This window comes from Acomys minous (genome assembly GCF_964271855.1).
Source record: "Acomys minous genome assembly, chromosome: 13".
Taxonomy (NCBI): domain Eukaryota; kingdom Metazoa; phylum Chordata; class Mammalia; order Rodentia; family Muridae; genus Acomys; species Acomys minous.
The window spans coordinates 67023276-67042232 of NC_140495.1; the positions used below are offsets into that span (position 1 = coordinate 67023276).

The 18957-nt window shown below is 37.5% G+C and overlaps 1 protein-coding gene across 1 annotated transcript; it reads right to left on the reverse strand.

The window, feature by feature from the left end:
* Positions 1-11818: 11818 nt before the first annotated feature.
* PGK2 (phosphoglycerate kinase 2) lies at positions 11819-13432 on the reverse strand. The gene has a single exon (XM_084755072.1). The coding sequence runs from the start codon at positions 13338-13340 to the stop codon at positions 12087-12089; it is 1254 nt and encodes a 417-aa protein (XP_084611198.1). The 5' UTR covers positions 13341-13432; the 3' UTR covers positions 11819-12086.
* Between the last annotated feature and the right edge of the window lie 5525 nt (positions 13433-18957).

Consider the following 18957-nt stretch of genomic DNA (forward strand, 5'->3'; position numbering starts at 1 on the left):
ATACCATTTGACTCTTTCTGCTTCTGGGTTAACTCAGTCATTATGATCATTTCTAGTTCAATCCATTTGTTCACAAATTTTGGGAATTCCTTGTTTTTAATAGCTGAGTAGTATTCCAATAGTGTAAATATACCACAGTGTCTTTATCTATTCTTCTACTGAGGGACATGTTTCCATGTTTCTGGCTATTATGAATAAGGCTGATATGAACATGGTTGACCCTTAGTCATCAGGGAAATGCAAATCAAAACAACTCTGAGATTCCATCTTACACCCATCAGAATGACTAAGATTAAAAATTCAAGTGACACCACATGCTGGCGAGGATGTGGAGAGAGAGAAACACTCCTTCATTGCTGGTGGGAATGCAAACTAGCACAGCCACTTTGGAAATCTATCTAGCACTATATCAGAAAACTGGGAATAGGGCTTCCTCAAGACCCAGCTGTTCCACTCCTTGGAATATACCCAGAAGATGTGCCAGCACACAATCCATGTGTTCTTAAACTGAAGAGTGAATAAGAAATTGTTGTAGCCAGGAGAAGTGGCTCATGGCTGTAATCCCAGCACGTGGGAGGCAGAGGCAGGTGGACCTCTGTGAATTAGAGGACAGCCTGATCTATGAAGTGAGCCAGGGCAGTCAAGACTACACAGAGAAAGGTGGTTTAAAAAAAAAAAGAGGGACAGAAAATGTTGCGCATTTATAACATTCACATAATGGCTTACTACTCAGCTATTAAAAACAGTGCCACCATGAAAATTTCCAGGAAATGGTTGAAACTGGAAATGGTCATCGTGAGCAAGGTAACCAAGACCCAGAAAGACATACAGTGTATTTATTCACTTGTGAGTGTATATAAGCACTAAAGTAAAAATGATAACCATGCTACAACCCACTGACTCAAACAGGCGGAGTAACAAGTAAGGCTAAAGGGAGGAAATGTAAATCTCACTGAGAAGGGAAAATAGAATCCATCATGGGTAGACAGAAGGGAAGACTACATGGGTGTGTGAGTGGGGAGTGAGAACACTAGGGATCGGGTGTGGGAGGATGAAGGGAGAGAGTACTGAGAACGGCAACTGGAATTGAGCGGCATCTCTGGGCCAAGCTCAAAACCTCAGACAAGGGAAACTCCCAGAAATCCAGAAATCAGTGAGGGTGACCCTAGCTGAGACTCCTAGCTATGGGAGATATGGTGACTGAACTGACCATCTCTTTTAACCAGGCAAGGCTTCCAATGGGTAGATTGGGAAACCAACCCAAACACAAAAGTTTGACCTGCAATTTGTCCTCTCTACAAAAAGTGCTGGGCTAAATAAGGCATAGAACTGTGGAAGTGGACAACCAATAGCAAGTCCAGTTTGAAACCTTTGGACAAAGATTCCGTAACTGACATTGCTAATAGGGCCAGGAGCCAGAGGCAAGACCACCCACAGACCCACTGTAGAAACAAACATGAATGGCAAAAAAATATCTTAATGATATTCTGCTGTACTTAAATTTTGGTGCTTAGCGCAGTGTGTTATCAAAGAGGCTTCCCTTATCAATTGATGAAAAAAAAAATGCAGAGACCCACAGCCAAACATCAGGTAGAGATTCCAGGATCTGTAGAAGAGAGGGAGGAAGGATTATAGGAGCCAGAATTGTCAAGTACATCACAAAAACAAACAAACAAACAAACAAACAAACAAACAAAGCAGCACACAAAGTCAAAATACAAGGGCTCATTGGGGCTCACAGAGACTAAATGACAATCAGGGAGCTGGTATAGGTCTGACCTAGGTACTCGGCATATTTTTTTATTGTGTAGCTTGATGATCTTGTGGGAGCCCTAAAGGTGGGAGCAGGTTGGAGCTCTGGCTCTGTTGCTCTGCTGTGGGACCTTCTCTTGCTACTGGGTTGGCTAGTCTTGCCTTATAGCGAGAGGCGGTGCCTAGTCTCACTGCAACTTGATAAGCCATGGCTGCTAGATACCAGCTAGGGCAGGCCACTTTCTGAAAATAAACTGAGGAGGAGTTGATCTCTGGGGAGAGAGGGTGCAGGAAGGGGGACAGAAGGGAAAGAGGGTGGGGTAACGGCAGTCAGGATGTAAAATAAATAAAAAATTTTAAATCCCCACTCTCTCTAAAAACTGAAAATCTCTTTTAAATGTTCAAAGACTTGATACCCTATGAGCATATACAGGGGGAAGAGGTCCCCCTCAGTCACAGTCATAGGGGAGGGGAGTAAGGGGAAAATGGAAGGGAGGGAGGAGTGAGAGGATACAAGGGATGGGGAAACAATTGAGATGTAATATGAATAATTTAATAAAACATATTAAAAAATAAAATATAAGAGAGAGTAGAATTTAGAAAATGTTGAAAAAAAAAAGAAATTAAACCACTATAAAAGCTCTAAGCCTCCAAAAAAAAAAAAAAAGAAGACTTTCAGTTATGAGCTCCTGTAAAAATCGAAACTAATTTCAATATTTTTTTCAATAAAGAAGAACCAGGGAACAGGGTAACAATACAAACCCACATTTCTGTCTCTGCCCTTGCAGCACAAGCGCATGCGCGCGCACGCGCACACACACACACACACACACACACACACACACACACACACACACACACGGTTTGTGTTCTAGGTTTTGGCTGGCTCCACTCCACTGTTGCAGCTGTTGTATTTTGTTTTGTTTGGTTTGGTTTTGTTTGACGATGGTCATTCCATGTTACTGACATTTCCAAAACACTGTGGGCTTCAGATTTACCTGGGCTACACAATTTCATTACTAGCCCATCATAGGTGGCTGTCTTCAGACTGATAAGCCTCAACTTCTTTGGATGACCTCTTCAGTCCTGTCATTTCAACAGCCAATGAGGCTATAACTTCCCCTATGTCCTCTCCTTTCCTCTCACAGTCCCAAGCCTCTCCTGCTCACCATGATCCCTTCATGTCTTCTAATCTAATGCTACCCAGATGACTGTTACACTAGCACTCCCAGCTGCCAGTGTGAGGTGCAACACTTGGTCACCTCGGCAACAAGGCTTCTGCGTGTTGACTCTCAGGAAACACTCCCTAGAAGATTTCACCTCAGTAACTCAGTGATTCTGGTTCTTTTTTTTTTTTAATTAATTTATTAATATTACATCTTGATTGTTAGCCCTTCCCCTGTTTCCTCCCATTCCTCCCTCCCTCCCACTTCCCCCCTTCTCCCCTCCCCTATGCCTGTGATTGAGGGAGACTTCTTCCCCCTATGTATGCTCTAAGATTATCGAGTCTCTTCTTGGTAACTTGCTATCCTTCTTCTGAGTGCCACCAGGCCTCCCCATCCAGGGGACATGGTCAGAAAAGGGGCACCAGAGTTCACGTGAGAATCAGATCTCACTCTCCACTCAACAGTGGAGAATATCGTGTTCGTCGGCTAGGTCTTGGTAGGGGTTCGAAGTTTACTGCCTATTTCTCCTTGGCTGGTGCCTTAGTTTGAGGAGGACCCCAGGACCCAGATCTGCCTGTCATAAAGTTCTTCTTGTAGGTTTCCAGGACACTGTGGGTCCTACTATTTCCCCATTCTTCCATGCTACTCTCGCCTAAAGACTCAATAGGATGTCCTCTCCTCTGACCCACTTTCTTGGTAAGTAAGGTTTTTCATAGGACATACCCCTGGGACTAGTGTTTTGATATAAGTGAGTATATACCGTTTGTCTCTTTTTGCTTCTGGGTGAACTCACTCATTATGATAATTTCTAGATCAATCCATTTGTCCACAAATTTCGGGAATTCCTCGTTTTTAATAGCTGAGTAATACTCCATAGTGTAAATGTACCATAGTTTCTTAGTCCATTCTTCTACTGAGGGACATTTAGGCTGTTTCCATGTTCTGGCTATTGTGTATAAAGCAGCTATGAACATGGTTGAGCATATGTCCCTGTTGTGTGTTAGGGCATTTTCTGGGTATATTCCAAGGAGTGGGATAGCTGGGTCTTGAGGAAGCCCTATTCCCATTTTTCTGAGAAAACGCCAGACAGCTTTCCAAAGTGGTTGTACTAGTTTGCATTCCCACCAGCAGTGAAGGAGTGTTCCTCTCTCTCCACATCCTCGCCAACATGTGGTGTCATTTGAGTTTTTGATCTTAGCCATTCTGATGGGTGTAAGATGGAATCTCAGTGTCGTTTTGATTTGCATTTCTCTGATGCCTAACGAGGATGAGCATTTCTTTAAGTGTTTCTCAGCCATTTGATATTCCTCTATTATTACTGGCAACACAGCAGTTTAAAATTTTGAAAAGTGTGGGTGAAAACTGAGAAGGAATTGCAAGATATTTTGTAGAAAATAGTGTTGTCAGGGATCAAAGAAAGTAATAATATTATTTATATTTCTTAAAGTCAGTTTTTGGTCAGTAGATGTTAGTATCAACAATATTAACAATAAGGGTTCAAACAATCTGGAGACTCACACATACACACCATAGTAAATAAGTGTAATAGGAAAAATAGTTATCTTGTGAAAGTCAGAACCCACTCTGCACTCACTGTGAAGAATGTGCTGTTTAGGGGTTTGAAGTTTACTGCACCTATTGTCTTGGTTGGTGTCATACTTTGAGCAGGACCCCTGGGCCCAGATCTGCCCATCATAATGTTCTTCTTGGAGGTAGGTTTCTAGGACCCTCTGGATCCTTATATTTCCCCATTCTCCCAATCTTCTCTCGCCTAGATGTCCTCCGCTCTGTCCCACTTTACTGGTAAGTGAAGATTTTCATGGGACATGCCCCTTGGGCTAGTATGCTGATATAAGTGAGTATATACCATTTGACTCTTTCTGCTTCTGGGTTAACTCACTCATTATGATCATTTCTAGTTCACAAGTTTTGGGAATTCCTTGTTTTTAATAGTTGAGTCGAATTCCATAGTGTAAATATATCACAGTTTCTTTATCCATTCTTCTACAAAGGGACACTTAGGCTGTTTCCATGTTCTGGCTATTATGAAGGTCTGCTGGCACTCAGGAAGGATAGCAGGTTACCATGAAGAGACTTGATACCCTATGAGCATATACAGGAGGAGGAAGTCCCCCTCAGTCACAGTCATAGGGGAGGGGAGTAAGGAGAAAATGGGAGGGGGGAGAAATGGGAGGATATGAGGGATGGGATAAGAATTGAGATGTAATATGAATAAATTAATAAAATACAATAAAAAGAAAAATAGTTATCTTATTTTAGAGTATTTTTAGATTTATTTGAAATATACTAAGGTATCACAGAGAATTGCCATATACTCCTCCAGATTCTTGCCCTGCTAGAGTTTCTGTCCCAAGTTCCCTCGGTGATGGACTATGATATGGACGTGTTCGCTAAATAATCTTTTTCTTCCCCAACTTGCTCTGGTCATGGTGTTTATTTACAGCAATGGTAACCCTAACTAGGACACTCTTCTTACAGTAAACTGTCATAAAAGAATAAAACATAATTAATCTTATATATTAAGAATTAAGTTCAAGTAATCAATTTTATTCCTTCACAAGCCTCTGATGGGGTTGAAGACCAGATAGTTTAGTTTTACAATTAAGCTTAGTTGTTTAGAGGTTGAGATATTTTTAGTTCTAGATAGATGTTTTAAGTGGATAATGATGAGATATGATAGATATTTATTTACATTCAGAATTTTAGACTCACCAAGATAGGAAAAATGTTTTCTCAAAGTCTGCCAAATACAAATAACCAAAACACTAAAAATGTAACATTTATATAATTCCTGATTGTGTCATGGTTCTGTTTTCTATAGGTAGTTTATTGTATATATGTATAATAATATAAATGTTTATGTAAAAATAAAATATTTAATAAGAAAATAATTTTTCAGTTGTCAGTACTTTCATATTCTTTGTGCTTCTTTTTTCAGCTCCTGGAGAGTCAGTCCCTAACACTTGAAATTATGAGACTGTCCTTGAGTTTCCTGTGAAACAGCTCAACTTAATGAAGCTAATTCTAGAGTTCCAATGAGAAATGAATATGCACAGGTAAGAAAAACAAACTACATTGCAATCCACACTTAGAAATTTTTATCTCCTCTGCTCTCCATGATCAGCAATTGTATTACTCCAGTAGGATTCATTCTCAGACATTATCATCTTTATTACTAATCTAAGTAAACATGTGTTATCCTACTTTATTCATAAAATTGTTAAAATGACAAATTAACTTTAATCGTCGTGAGGGCTGTTTCTATATATGTTTGTTTCTAAGTATCATACCAACTGGTATCTTCTTCATCAATAGGCACTGTGGTCTCCTTTTATTGATGTACAGTGTGGTCATCTTTCACGCTCCATGGTTTCTCACTGTAGAAATGAAGATATTCTATCTACCTCATTCTTATTGTGGAATCTTTACCTCCATGATGAGTGTAAATTGTGTTTCTTTTTTGTTTCTGTTTCACTACAGCCAATGTCTAGGAGCCATTTAGTGTAAGTTGGGATTGAGTGTGGTGTCACAAAAGCAATGTAAAGCAAAGAGGCTTGGTTGATCTTATGGAGAAAAGCTGAAGTTCATCATCCTACAATAACAAGGGACGACAGCAGTGATGTGGGGCAGAAATGACCTGGTCCCATTGTGCCACAGTTAGGAAGCAGAAAAAGATCAATACTAGATTCTCTCTATATGCCCTCAATTTTCCCTTTTATTCAGCAAGTGGGATGGCAACAGCAGCATTCTTCTCTCCTCAGGTAATCCTAAGTAGGAATACACTCACAGGCATAGCCAGTGTTTCCTCCAGGTGATTCTAAATCCACTTAAGCTGAGAATCAAAACCATCATTAGTCTTCTTAGGACCATTATCTTAATCACTAGACCTTTCTAGAAGAATGACCCTCCCCACTTCTTAAAACTATTGTTATATTAATGGGATTTTACAGGTACAACCAGAAGTTAGACTGAAGCAGAAAGTCTATAATTGAAACATGTGTTGGGAAGACATAATCCCTCTACATTTCTTTTTTGGCTTCAGGTTTCTCTGATTTTTACTCTGATGCCATCAACTTCCTATATATTCAACATTAGTCTCGGTCTTTGAGGTTTGTTAGAGAACACTCAGAGAAGTGATTAGAACTGAGTTCTATAAAAAGAACTTTGGTTAAATTCAGAGCTTCTGAGTTAATTTAGTTGCATTGGTATCATATTTCATCAGGCTCTATGCTTAATTTCCTAATTGGTTATTACACCTATATTAAGTATGTGGGGAAAATATTTTTATGTTAACAGGCATAATAAATAAACATAATTAATATTTTCATTTCTAACATTTGAATCAAAACACTTGATAAAAATTTATATGCATTTATTTGGTGCAATATAACAAGACATTTATACATTATTTGCTCATCAAGACACACAGTTGGCATTTCTATGTTTGTCATTTTTTACATTTAGAATCATTAAGTTCCTTTCTTCAGATACAAATTCATTTACAACATGTTACTGTGGACTCTAGTTACACCACAGTGCTTTACATGACTAAAATTCCTTATATGTATTTTTGCATTAGCACCTTGTCAATCATAACTCATTTCCCAACCTCCAAGTCACTATTTCATATTCTAAATGAATTTAATTTTTTGTCTCCATATGTCACACACAGAGAACATCCACTAATCTAAAATATAGAATCAGTTAATACTGGCATTGGACAGAGTTTCCTTAGCAAAGTAGTCCCCATTGTCTCATTGGTTAATGACAATGTTGTGGATGCAGAACACATGTGGGCACTGAGTAGTCACATCCACAGAATCCTGTAAGAGACCCTGACCCTGGAGTATACTCTCTATGTAACATGCAAATATTATGTACTATGCTCCTGAGCACTGAAAACTTATTTTATGTATGTGGGTCTTTTGCCTGCATTTATGCCTGTGCAATGCATGCATGCTGACTTTCCACGGAGGCACATAGGGTTTCAGATCCCCTGGGACTGGATGCAGTTTATGGTGGTTGGGAGCTGCCATGTGGATACTAGTAACTGAACTTAGGTCCTCCACAAGATTATCCAGTGTTCTCAACTACTGATCCATCTCTCCAGCCCCAAGCATGTACATTTTATGCTACTGAATTCAGAGATGCTAAAAAATACATTACTCATGTCTTCCCATCTCTAAGATGTACTGCCTAAGTCACTCACTGTTCATAGTCAGGGTTTTTAAGCATCCTTCAATTTCCTTATCAAATCAGGATAAGTGGAATATGAAATTTAGGAATGATCAAATAAATCTAATGTGTGGGTTAGCAGTAAGCTCCCCTATGGAAAGTAACAAAAATTGAGCTATGAATACATGAAAAATGGTGAATTTAGAGTATGAACAAATTATTTATTTTAAGTATGTATTTAAAAAAACAATTGTCTAAAAAGGGTCAATGTGGCTTCTTAACGTAATGATTGCATTTGTCATTTTATGATATGACAAATAGCCTAAAATAGAGATCAGATTTATTTTTATGTTCTTGATGAGAACAGCAATAAAAGCAAATCATGGAAGGAGACTGAATGCGGTGTTGGCTGGAGAATAACTATATGTGTTATTTGGACTTCATCTAGCATATCTCAAGCTTTATGTAAGAAACTTGATTTAGTAACAATAGACACTTTACCAGTAAATTCAGTGGGAGGAAGCCATGAACATGAAGTTGTTTACTGACTCTATTTGACCTTGATTGACATAAAGATTATTTTGAGCTCTCGTGGCAGTAAAGATGTCATTTAAATAGCTATTAGGTTTACTCATCAATTCCAACACATTCTAGCTTTGGGAGAGTCGACTGAATATCGTTTTCAGGGTTTACAGTCTTATCAGATATTTGGTGGCCAAACTTGTCTCGCATTATTCTAAGAGGACCATAGTTCTTCTATGTTATTAAAATACCAACAGGACAGAATCCTTTTACATTGTCAATATTTATCCATGTCCTCTAGGTGCTCTGATGATAAGTCATGTTCTTCTGTGTGAGCAAATTCCTTCTATCACTTAGCTGTCTGAGTTGCTTATGAGAGCCGACCAAAACATTATGTTGTACTTACGTTAGAAGAACAAAATAGCAAATGGTCCCCCAAGGGGATCTGCTGTAACACAATTGTTCAAATACAGTAGGTGTGTAAGTTGTGTTAACATGAAGGATATATAACGGCATGTGTTTTGACAGCCCTGATGTAGATGTAGAAGATGTAAAATCTTTGGCTATGGGTTCAATACAGGAGTAGAGCATCTTAACTGGGTTTCTTTTTTCTGTAGTAGCAGTGCTAAGGCTACATGGCACTTGCATAATAATAGATCTATTTATTAACTCTATACAATGGTGATATAGTAAAGGTAAGCATAATGTTATAAACATTAAATTCTCACATATCTGACTGACTCAGAGAACATGAAGTTGCAAATCCATAAAGGGAAGTAGCTCACTCAATCAAGGTGCTTTGGCTCCCTCTGGTGATCTGATTACCTATTCTGTCGCTGTAGGACTACAAAGTAAATGGAATGGACATTGCCTATACTAGTCATAATATGGGCTCCGAACGGCTGTGCTTCAAAGTGGGGGACGTTGTCGTTTTCCACTGCCCTAGAAGCCTATGGATTGATCTTCACAGCATTGGATGCTCTCAGATTGGCTATTAGTTCAAACCCTAGTCCTGCACACACATCTACCATTATCACTGCACACTTTTGTAGGCATTGGTGTTGTCAAGATACAGGGGCATAGGGTTAAACCTGGCCTCATCCTTGAGTCATGATGAAGATTGTATGTATAGATTTGGGTCTTCAGGGACAAACATATGAACAATGAAAGGAGGTCATGTCAGTACTGGGGCCTGAGCTGCAGTCCATAGTAGAGTCAGGGAATCTCTGTCACCTAGACCCTTTATACACATACAGGGTGAGAACTGCTCCCACTGTAGTGTTAAGTTCTGTCTTTGTGGGGGTCAAGGTGAGGGGAATAGGGGGTGGGGGCCTATATGTTAAACAAGAAAAATGGATATAAATATCTCAGCGTATCAATGATGGTTCCAAATGAGAAAACTGACTTAGACCATATCTTAAGGGGCATGATAGGAAGCATGATTTAATAGGGACTATAACGCTGAGATGCGCTTTGGACTGACATGATGCTTCTGTGTGAAGTAAACTCATGAAATTTACTGTGAGCAACATCGGAAGGAGAAACGCTCTTAGATTTAAAATCTTTGATTGTAACTATCCCTCTTCCTATAATATAGATGGCTACCCAGCTTAGGAAATTAAACACTTGTTAGGGTTCTAAAATTCATAATAAAAAACAAAAGCAGACTTTAATATTTTCTAGATGTAAGAAGCTGAAAGATAATATCTGCTCCACAAAAAGGTGCAAACTGAGGAATCAACATATCTGCTCAGAAGTGAGAGACAAGTGAGATAAACAGCCTCAGAATAGAAAGGGAAAAAAAGAGAGATAATAACAAATTCTAAGTGTCCAGCACTGAAAACATCTTAGAAAGCAATGCAAGGGTTGGGGTTTGGATCTGTAACTAGATAATGAATTCCTGAAATAAAATTTGCAGCAGACACATGGAAGCACAGTATTTAAGGTAAAGTTTCACACTTCCCAGTTCTGCTTCCAAGGACTTTATCAGGAATGCCCAATTAAAAATGGAGAGAACCTCCTATTCTTTACATGCGGATTTAGAAGAAAAAAACGATTCAATAAGTATTTTGGTTTCTTACACATTGTCTTGCTCTTAAAATGAGCTTAAATAGATTTGTTTTCTCTATACTGAAATACTGACATTTTTATTTTATAAACTAACTTTAAGAATTAAAGTGTTGCCAGGCATGGTGGCACATGCCTTTAAACCCAGCTCTCGGAGGCAGAGGCAGGAAGACTGCTGTGAGTTTGGGGCTAGCCTGGTCTACAAAGAGAATCCAGGACAGCCAAGGCTACACAGAGAAACCATGTCTTGAAAAACAAGCAAACAAAAAAGTAATTCTCTATTTGTACCCTAATTTTGATTTTTAGCTTCCTCATTAGTGGAGATGTCAGTGAATTTTACTTTTTCCTTCCTTCCTTCCTTCCTTTTTTTAAAATTAATTTATTCTTGTTACATCTCAATGGTTATCCTATCTCTTGTATCTTCCCATTCTTCCCTCCCTCCCATTTTCCCCTTATTACCCTCCCCTATGACTGTTTCTGAGGGGGATTATCTCCCCCTGTATATGCTCATAGGGTATCAAGTCTCTTCTTGGTAACCTGCTGTCCTTCCTCTGAGTGCCACCAGGTCTCCCCCTCCAGGGGACATGGCCAAATGTGAGGCACTAGGAAAGCCTTCACTTACCAGGAAACTGGGACAGAGGAGAGGACATCCTAATAGGACTCTAGATGAGAGAAGCATGGAAGAATAGCAAAGTAGAAGGATCCAGAGGGTCCTAGAAACCTACAAGTAGAACATTACGATAGGCAGATTTGGGCCCAGGGGTCCCACTCAAACTAAGGCACCAGCCAAGGACAATACAGGCGGTAAACTTTAAACCCCTACCCAGATCTAGCCAATGGTTAGAACATTCTCCACAGTTGAGTGGAGAGTGGGATATGACTTTCTCACATGCTCTGGTGCCTTTTTTTTTTTTAAGAAAATCTTTTTTTCTTATTTTGAAAAAAAAAGTTAGTTGAGATCTACTTATAAATGAGTTATATTTACATAACGGTGCTCTGTTAATTTGGGGCATTTTTACCATTTAACACTTTGACAAACATCCTTCTCCAATAGCAGACTGTATGCGGTTTCAACATTCAGAGAGAAACAGTAGAACTGAAGTAAAGACCACATGTTCAACTTATTCACCTCACTTTAATAGGTTACATGAGGATGTTTCTGCCCTATGATGTACAGTAGAGAGGCCTGGCTAGATGCTGGAGAGAGTAACAAATGCATGGCATAATTAAGATGTGCTGAAGTTGGACCGATGGCTCATCGCTCCTTAGCTTCCTGGGCATTGATACAGAGTAGTCTTTAACCAAAGATGAGTTGAGATGTAAAAGCACTTAGTTGGATTCAGCGCAGCACATAGGAAACAGGAAGCAAGAGCATTTTGACAATTACATGTTGCTGAGGGCCACTACTCCCGGAAGGGCTTTACCTTCCAAAAGCTCAAGACTTGCCCCGCCTCCTGTGCTAACATGGCTGACCTTGTCTTCAGTGTCCCATTTGGCACAGCAAGTAGCAGTATCTCCACCCCCGATAATGGTGACACAGCCCCTGGAGGTGGCCTTTACAACTTCATCCATGAGGGCTTTGGTTCCTTTAGCAAAGGCATCCCATTCAAATACTCCCATAGGCCCATTCCAAACAATCAGCTTTGCCTGGGCCACAATCTGAGCATTGTTTTTAATGCTCTCAGGACCACAGTCCAAACCCATCCAGCCAGATGGTATACCAGACTCTAGAGTGGCTTGTCCAACTTTAGCGTGCTCATCAAATTTGTCAGCAGTGACAAAGTCAACGGGAAAGGTTATCTTGACACCATTCTTTTCTGCTTTATCCATGATCTCTTTGACAATCTTGGCTCCCTCTTGATCAAATAAAGAAGCACCAATCTCCATGTTTTTGAGTTCCTTCAGGAACGTGTAAGCCATCCCACCACCAATAATCATGAAATTGACTTTGTCTAACATATTTTTGATGAGTTGGATCTTGTCTGTCACTTTGGCTCCACCAAGGATAGCCAGGAAGGGTCTCTCTGGGTTTTCTAAGACTTTGGCAAAGTACTCTAGTTCTTTCTTCATGAGGAACCCAGACGCCTTTTGGGGCAAATTTACACCCACCATCGAACTATGAGCCCGGTGTGCAGTGCCGAAAGCATCATTGACGTAGACATCACCAAGTTTGGACAGTGATTCTCGGAAAGCTTCTATTTTAGCTGGTTCGGCACTAAACTTTTTTCCAGAAGGATCCTGACCCTTGCCCTCTTCCTCCACATGGAAGCGCAAGTTTTCCAGCAGGATGACAGACCCGTCAGCTGGATTGGCACAAGCTTTCTCTACTTCAGAGCCCACACAATCTTTTAGGAACAGAACATCTTTGCCCAGCAGGGACTTGAGCTCAGTAGCAACAGGCTGTAAGGAGTATTTGTCTGGCATAGGGACACCGTCAGGCCGGCCGAGGTGACTCATGAGAACTACGGACTTGGCTCCTCTTTCCAGACAATGCTTGATGCTTGGGATGGCAGCCTTGATTCTCTGATTGTTTGTGATTTGGTTATTCTTCATGGGAACATTGAAGTCTACTCTCATGATGACTCTTTTTCCCTTAACATCCAGTTTATCCAGTGTCAGCTTACTAGAAAGAGACATCTTGATGGTATGTTGACCAACCTGCTGTTACTGCTGCTGGGAGGCTGCCTCCGGTGGTGGTGAGGTTTAACGCTTAATCTTAGCTCCACCCCTTCTTCCTGAGTTCTATGTCTCCTGTGATGACTTTGAAAGAAATCCAGCTCTGTGATTGGTCCATGGTCCTGTCTATCTTTATTTGCAAAGTTTTGCCAGGTACAGACTCAAACTGCCATCCTAGAATACTAAACAGTGAAATAGAGAACTTGGGGCTAGTGTTAGTGAGTTTAAAAACCTTTATATAGGAAGTGTCAGAAGGCCAGAATTTTTTCTTCCTGATCCTTGCTTCTATATCCCCTTTCAAATAGATTTTATTCTTAAGAAAATGAAAAGCATAATCAACCATAAGATTACTCCCCCCGAATCCCACATAACCTCTCCCCACATCCAGTCTTTAACTATATTACTGTAAAAATCTTCTGCTGTACAAATGACGAAAATTTGAATGCAAAGTATTGATTGATTTTATATTTAAGGCAGCATTATATGTGTCTTTTAATATAAATATTTCTATTAGAGTCATGGCCTCGAGTAAGACTGTGATATATTCTAGTTTTTAAGGTAATTATATATTTTTGTTACCGTAATTTATTTTTTCATTTTGTTTATTTGCTTATTTTTAGATTTCAGTGAAAGAATGCTTGTTGGCTTCTGCAGGAGACTAACCCTGGATCCTAGCAAAGAGAACATCACATTTCTGTCAGATGAAGTTGTGACATTGTCCCTTTCCTTTCTTCTTTCTTTGGCTTACTCTTTGTATAATTTAGACATAGGTTATAAAATAACTGTTCCATGAGTTGAACCTTTCTATAGGAAGTGAAAATGAATTTTAAAAATGTCAAAAACACATTTATAAGGCTGGCTGAGTAGGGAAACTAAGATAACATCTTTCCGGGGCTGCTTTTTGCTCAGGATTTCTTGGGCTGTCTACGAACTTTGGAATCTCCACATGAATATTTTGGGGGGTTTCTTTTTCTGTTTCTGTGATAAATGTCATGTAGATGTTGATTTGGATTGCATCAGATATGTAAATTGCTTTTGGTAGGATTATCACTTTCGCAATGTTATTTCAATAAATCTGTGAATGTGTGTGTGGAGGGGCTTCCCATATTATAGTGTCTTCCTGATTTCTTTTAGATATTTAAAGGTTTCATCATTGATGTCTTTACTTCCTTAGTTTTCTCCTACATTTTGAAAATTAATTAACTAATTAAATTTTTAGGCTATTGTTATTGGGAATGTACCCATATTCTCTTTCTCAGTATGCTGTTACTCATATTTAGAGAGGCTACTAATATTTGTATGGTAATTATATGTGCTATTTTGCTAAAATGCTGATAATCTATTAATTTTTTCTGTTGGAATTTATGGCTTCGCATGTATAATATATCTTTGAAAATAGTTTAACTTAACCTCTTTTTCTATCTTTATCTTTTAAATTTCCCTCTTTTCTCTACTTACTGCCTTAAGGACTATGTTGCAAAGCTGTGAGTGTAGTGGCTAACTCTGTACTATTCCTGATGGAATGAAACAACTAGGTTCTTCTGCATCTAGGATAAATGTTGGTCGTGCATGTGTCATATACAGCCTTTATTATGTTGTATGTTTTGTTCAGTCTAGGACTTTTATAATGAAGCCACGTTGGATTTTTGTCAAAGTCTTTTCCCCATATATTGACAAGATCATGCCATTTATATGAATTATTATTACATTTATTGTCATATGTATGTTGAAGTACCCCTGGATTTCCTGAATAAAGCCAACTTGATCCAGTTGGTGACCTATTTGATATATGTCCAGATATAGTTTACAAGTATTTTATTGATGGTCTTTTTCCTTTATGTTCCCCAGATATTGGCTTATTATTATTAATTATTAATTATTATTATTATTAATTTAACTGTCTTTTCCCACCTCTCTCCTTCTTCTCTTCATTCCTCTCCATTTCCTATGCTTCTCTTCCTCCTCTTCCTTCTCCTACTGCTGTTTCTCTGCCTGGTTTCTGTACTAGAGTAATATCAACTTTACAGGAGTTTGGTAGTGCTTCTACTTCTTATTCTTTATTTTTTTTCTTTTGATAATGAAAAAAATATTGGCTGTAGAGCTTCTTTAAGATTTGTATAGAATTCTACACTGAATCTTTCTGCATCTGATTTTTTCTTTGTTTTTGTTTGTTTGTTATGGCATAGGCTCTTTATTGCTGTTTTCCCTTTCTCTAATTGTTATGGCTGCATTTGTTGTTTCCACCTTATTTACCTTTCATATTTTGGATGAATCTAGATATTCTAACATAGTGAAATGTACATTCTAAAAAGTATTACTTTACACTACTCTGAAGTTCTTCAATGTCTATTGCAATGCCTCCTTGCTTATCTCTGATTCTCTGTGGATCTCTGATCCATCACTATGGATCGATTTTTTTTCGTACTTTTGCTTTAATGAGTCAAGTATCTTTCCATCTTACTTTTTAAATTAAAAAAATTAAATATTTATTTATCAAAAAGTAGCTCTTAGCTTCATTGATTTTTTTGTATATGGTTTTGTTTTTATTTCAATAATGTATGCTCTGATTTATATTATTTCTTACTGTCTAATGGACTTAGTTTTGGGTTGTTCTTACTTTTCCAATTTTTTGAGTTGCATGTGAATTCATTTATTTTTCTTCTATTCAGTTTTTTCTCACTAACATTTTATTTGAGAAATAAAGTTTTTTTACATAATTATTTTGATAAAAATCTGACTGATTATGATAATCAAGCAAATGTTTAACAAATAAATATTTAGTTTTTAAATTTTACTTTTAAACACAAAATTCAAATAAACAAAGCCTGCTTGTATCAAGGCTTGTTAAGGTCTTAAGTAGTTATATTGAGTATGAAAAGACCATAGGTACAAACATTTTAGGAACTATTTTCTTTTTTATTATTATTTTCTTTTTTATATATGTACTTATTTATATATATAGTTATATTTTTCCATATATATAATATATATTTCCATATATATATAATAAACTACCTACAGCAAGAAGAACCATGGCACAAAACAGAAATATATAGTATTTTAGTGTTTTGGTTATCTGTATTTGACAGCCTTGAAGAAAACATCTTTCCTATCTTACTTAAAACTATGAATTTCTACCTTAGGACTACTTTTAATGTACCTAACTTTTCTTTTTATAGATTGTTCATTTACTTTGAACTAGAATTTTCTTTATTCTTTTGTGAATTCTTTTTAAAAACTATTCATTTATTATATCATTTAATATCTATGAATACAGGTAACTAATAGAGCTTTGTTTACTGATGATTTTAAAGTTATAGCATATGTGTTTTCATAGAATGCATGAAGTTACATTAGTTTGTCTGAATATGTTAAGATTTGTTTCTATCCTTTATAGAAAGGTTAAATAAAATATGTGTAAAAATATTTTTGTGGTTAGTGAAATATTCTGTAGAAATACGATGCTATTTGATTCTGATATTTCTGTCTATTATTTTCTAGATGACTTTTCTATTGGAGAAAATGGGATATTAAAATCACCTACTGGTATTGTGTAGATGTTAATCTATTACTTTATTTTCAGTAGTACAGTTTTCAAAGATTGTATATTACTTTTAGTTAATGTTATTTTTAACCAATTGATATTATTGATGCTTTAATAAAATTCTTTTTAAAGATAGAGGTAAAAGCGTGGCCTGGATATTTTCTAGTAGATAGTGTTTTCAAAATACTGACTCAATTTACAGAAAAACAAAGGGTTTAGGTCATCAGAGTGAACTAAACATATATTCCGCATGCGATTTCCTAGGACTTGAGTATAACCTACTCTGTACTACAAAGAACCAATTGAAGACATCTATCTCCACAGTTGAGTAGAGAGTGGGGGTCTGACTTTCACATGAACTCTGGTGCCCCATATTTGACCATGTCCCCCAGATGGGGAGGCCTGGTGGCACTCAGAGGAAGGACAGCAGGCTACCAAGAAGAGAGCATATAAAGGGGGAGGAGGTCCCCCTCAGTCACAGTCATAGGGGAGGGGAGAAAGGGGAAAATGGGAGGGAGGGAGGAATGGGACAAAACAAGGGATGGGATAACATTTGAGATTTAATATGAATAAATTAATAAAATACATTAAAAAAGAAAAAATAAAGAGGAAAAAGTAATGGCATCTATCTCTCTTGCTATCTATTTATCTAGAAAAAGCAAGTGGATAGAACATGGGGTGACTCGAGAAGAGAAGGGAAGGAACAATTATTTAAAAGATAGTAATATATTTTTATGAAACTAGATGAATGAGATTTTACTACATATATGTTTAGAAGCATAGCATCTTCTTGGGTTGTTGTTCTCTTGACTAGAATTAAGTGTACTTCTTTAGTCTTTGTTTTATTTTGGAGCCTATTTTGCCAGGTTCTAGGACAGAAACACCTGATAATTTCACTTTAAAATAATACCTACTTTTCAAGAAAAGATGAGTTTTTGTAGACAACAGAAGGATGAATTTTATTTCGTAATCCATTTAACTAACCTGTGCTTTTGACTGGGGTGTTGAGGCCATAACTATTTTAGTTGTTTCTCAAAAATGTGTGCTGATTCGTATTACTTTTTTATACAATATATTTTATGTATTTCATGTCCCACAGCTCCTTCCAGTTTTCTCTGCCTTCCTATCTATCCAACCTCATGTTTCTTCCCCTGTCATCCCCCACATCCCCCAAAAGACAGTAACCATAGAGAAAAACAGTTTTCTCTAATGGAATGTTCCTGAATATATCAACTACAATCTAGGGTAGGCCACATACAAGGAGTCATTGGAAACCACAAAATGGACTCCATGTTCTAAGGGGCAGGACCATTTTGTTCTCTTTTTTTTTTTTTAATTTTTATTTTGCAGCTTTCAGAATTTCTTATATATATATATATATATATATATATATATATATATACATGTATATATGTACATATATATATACATATATATATGTAATATTTAATGAATGTCTCATGTGTTTGGAGTTCAGAATGCATCTTGTGTCTGTATGATTATGTCTATCCTCAATTTGGGGAAAATTTCTATGATCTTGTTGAAATTATGGTCTACGCCATGATCTAGGATTATTCTTCTTCGTCTATGCCTATAATTTCATGAGTTGGTGTTACCATGGTACACCACAGTTCTGCAGGCTTCTTTCCTGTGTGTGTGTGTGTGTGTGTGTGTGTGTGTGTGTGTGTGTGTGTGTGTGTAAAGAATTGTCCATAGTCTTTGCTTGAATGGTCCATGTTCTTGTTGTTTTTTCATTAAATATGGACATTTTGCTATCTACTTCATCCATTTTACTTTCCTTCTCATGAGGCGTGGTTACTTTTCAATTGACCCTTGAACTGGAGTTCCCTTTACTATTTCTTTCTCTTAGTGAACACAGTTTTAAATTATGAATTGTCTTTCGTCATTTCATTTGTCCACATATTTGTCTGTCTGTTTGTTTTTGAGGTGTTTGTTCATGTCGTCTTTAAAATCCACAAATTCCTTGATAAAATTACATGACTTTCTATGATTTTGTGTCCTGAGGTTCATCTC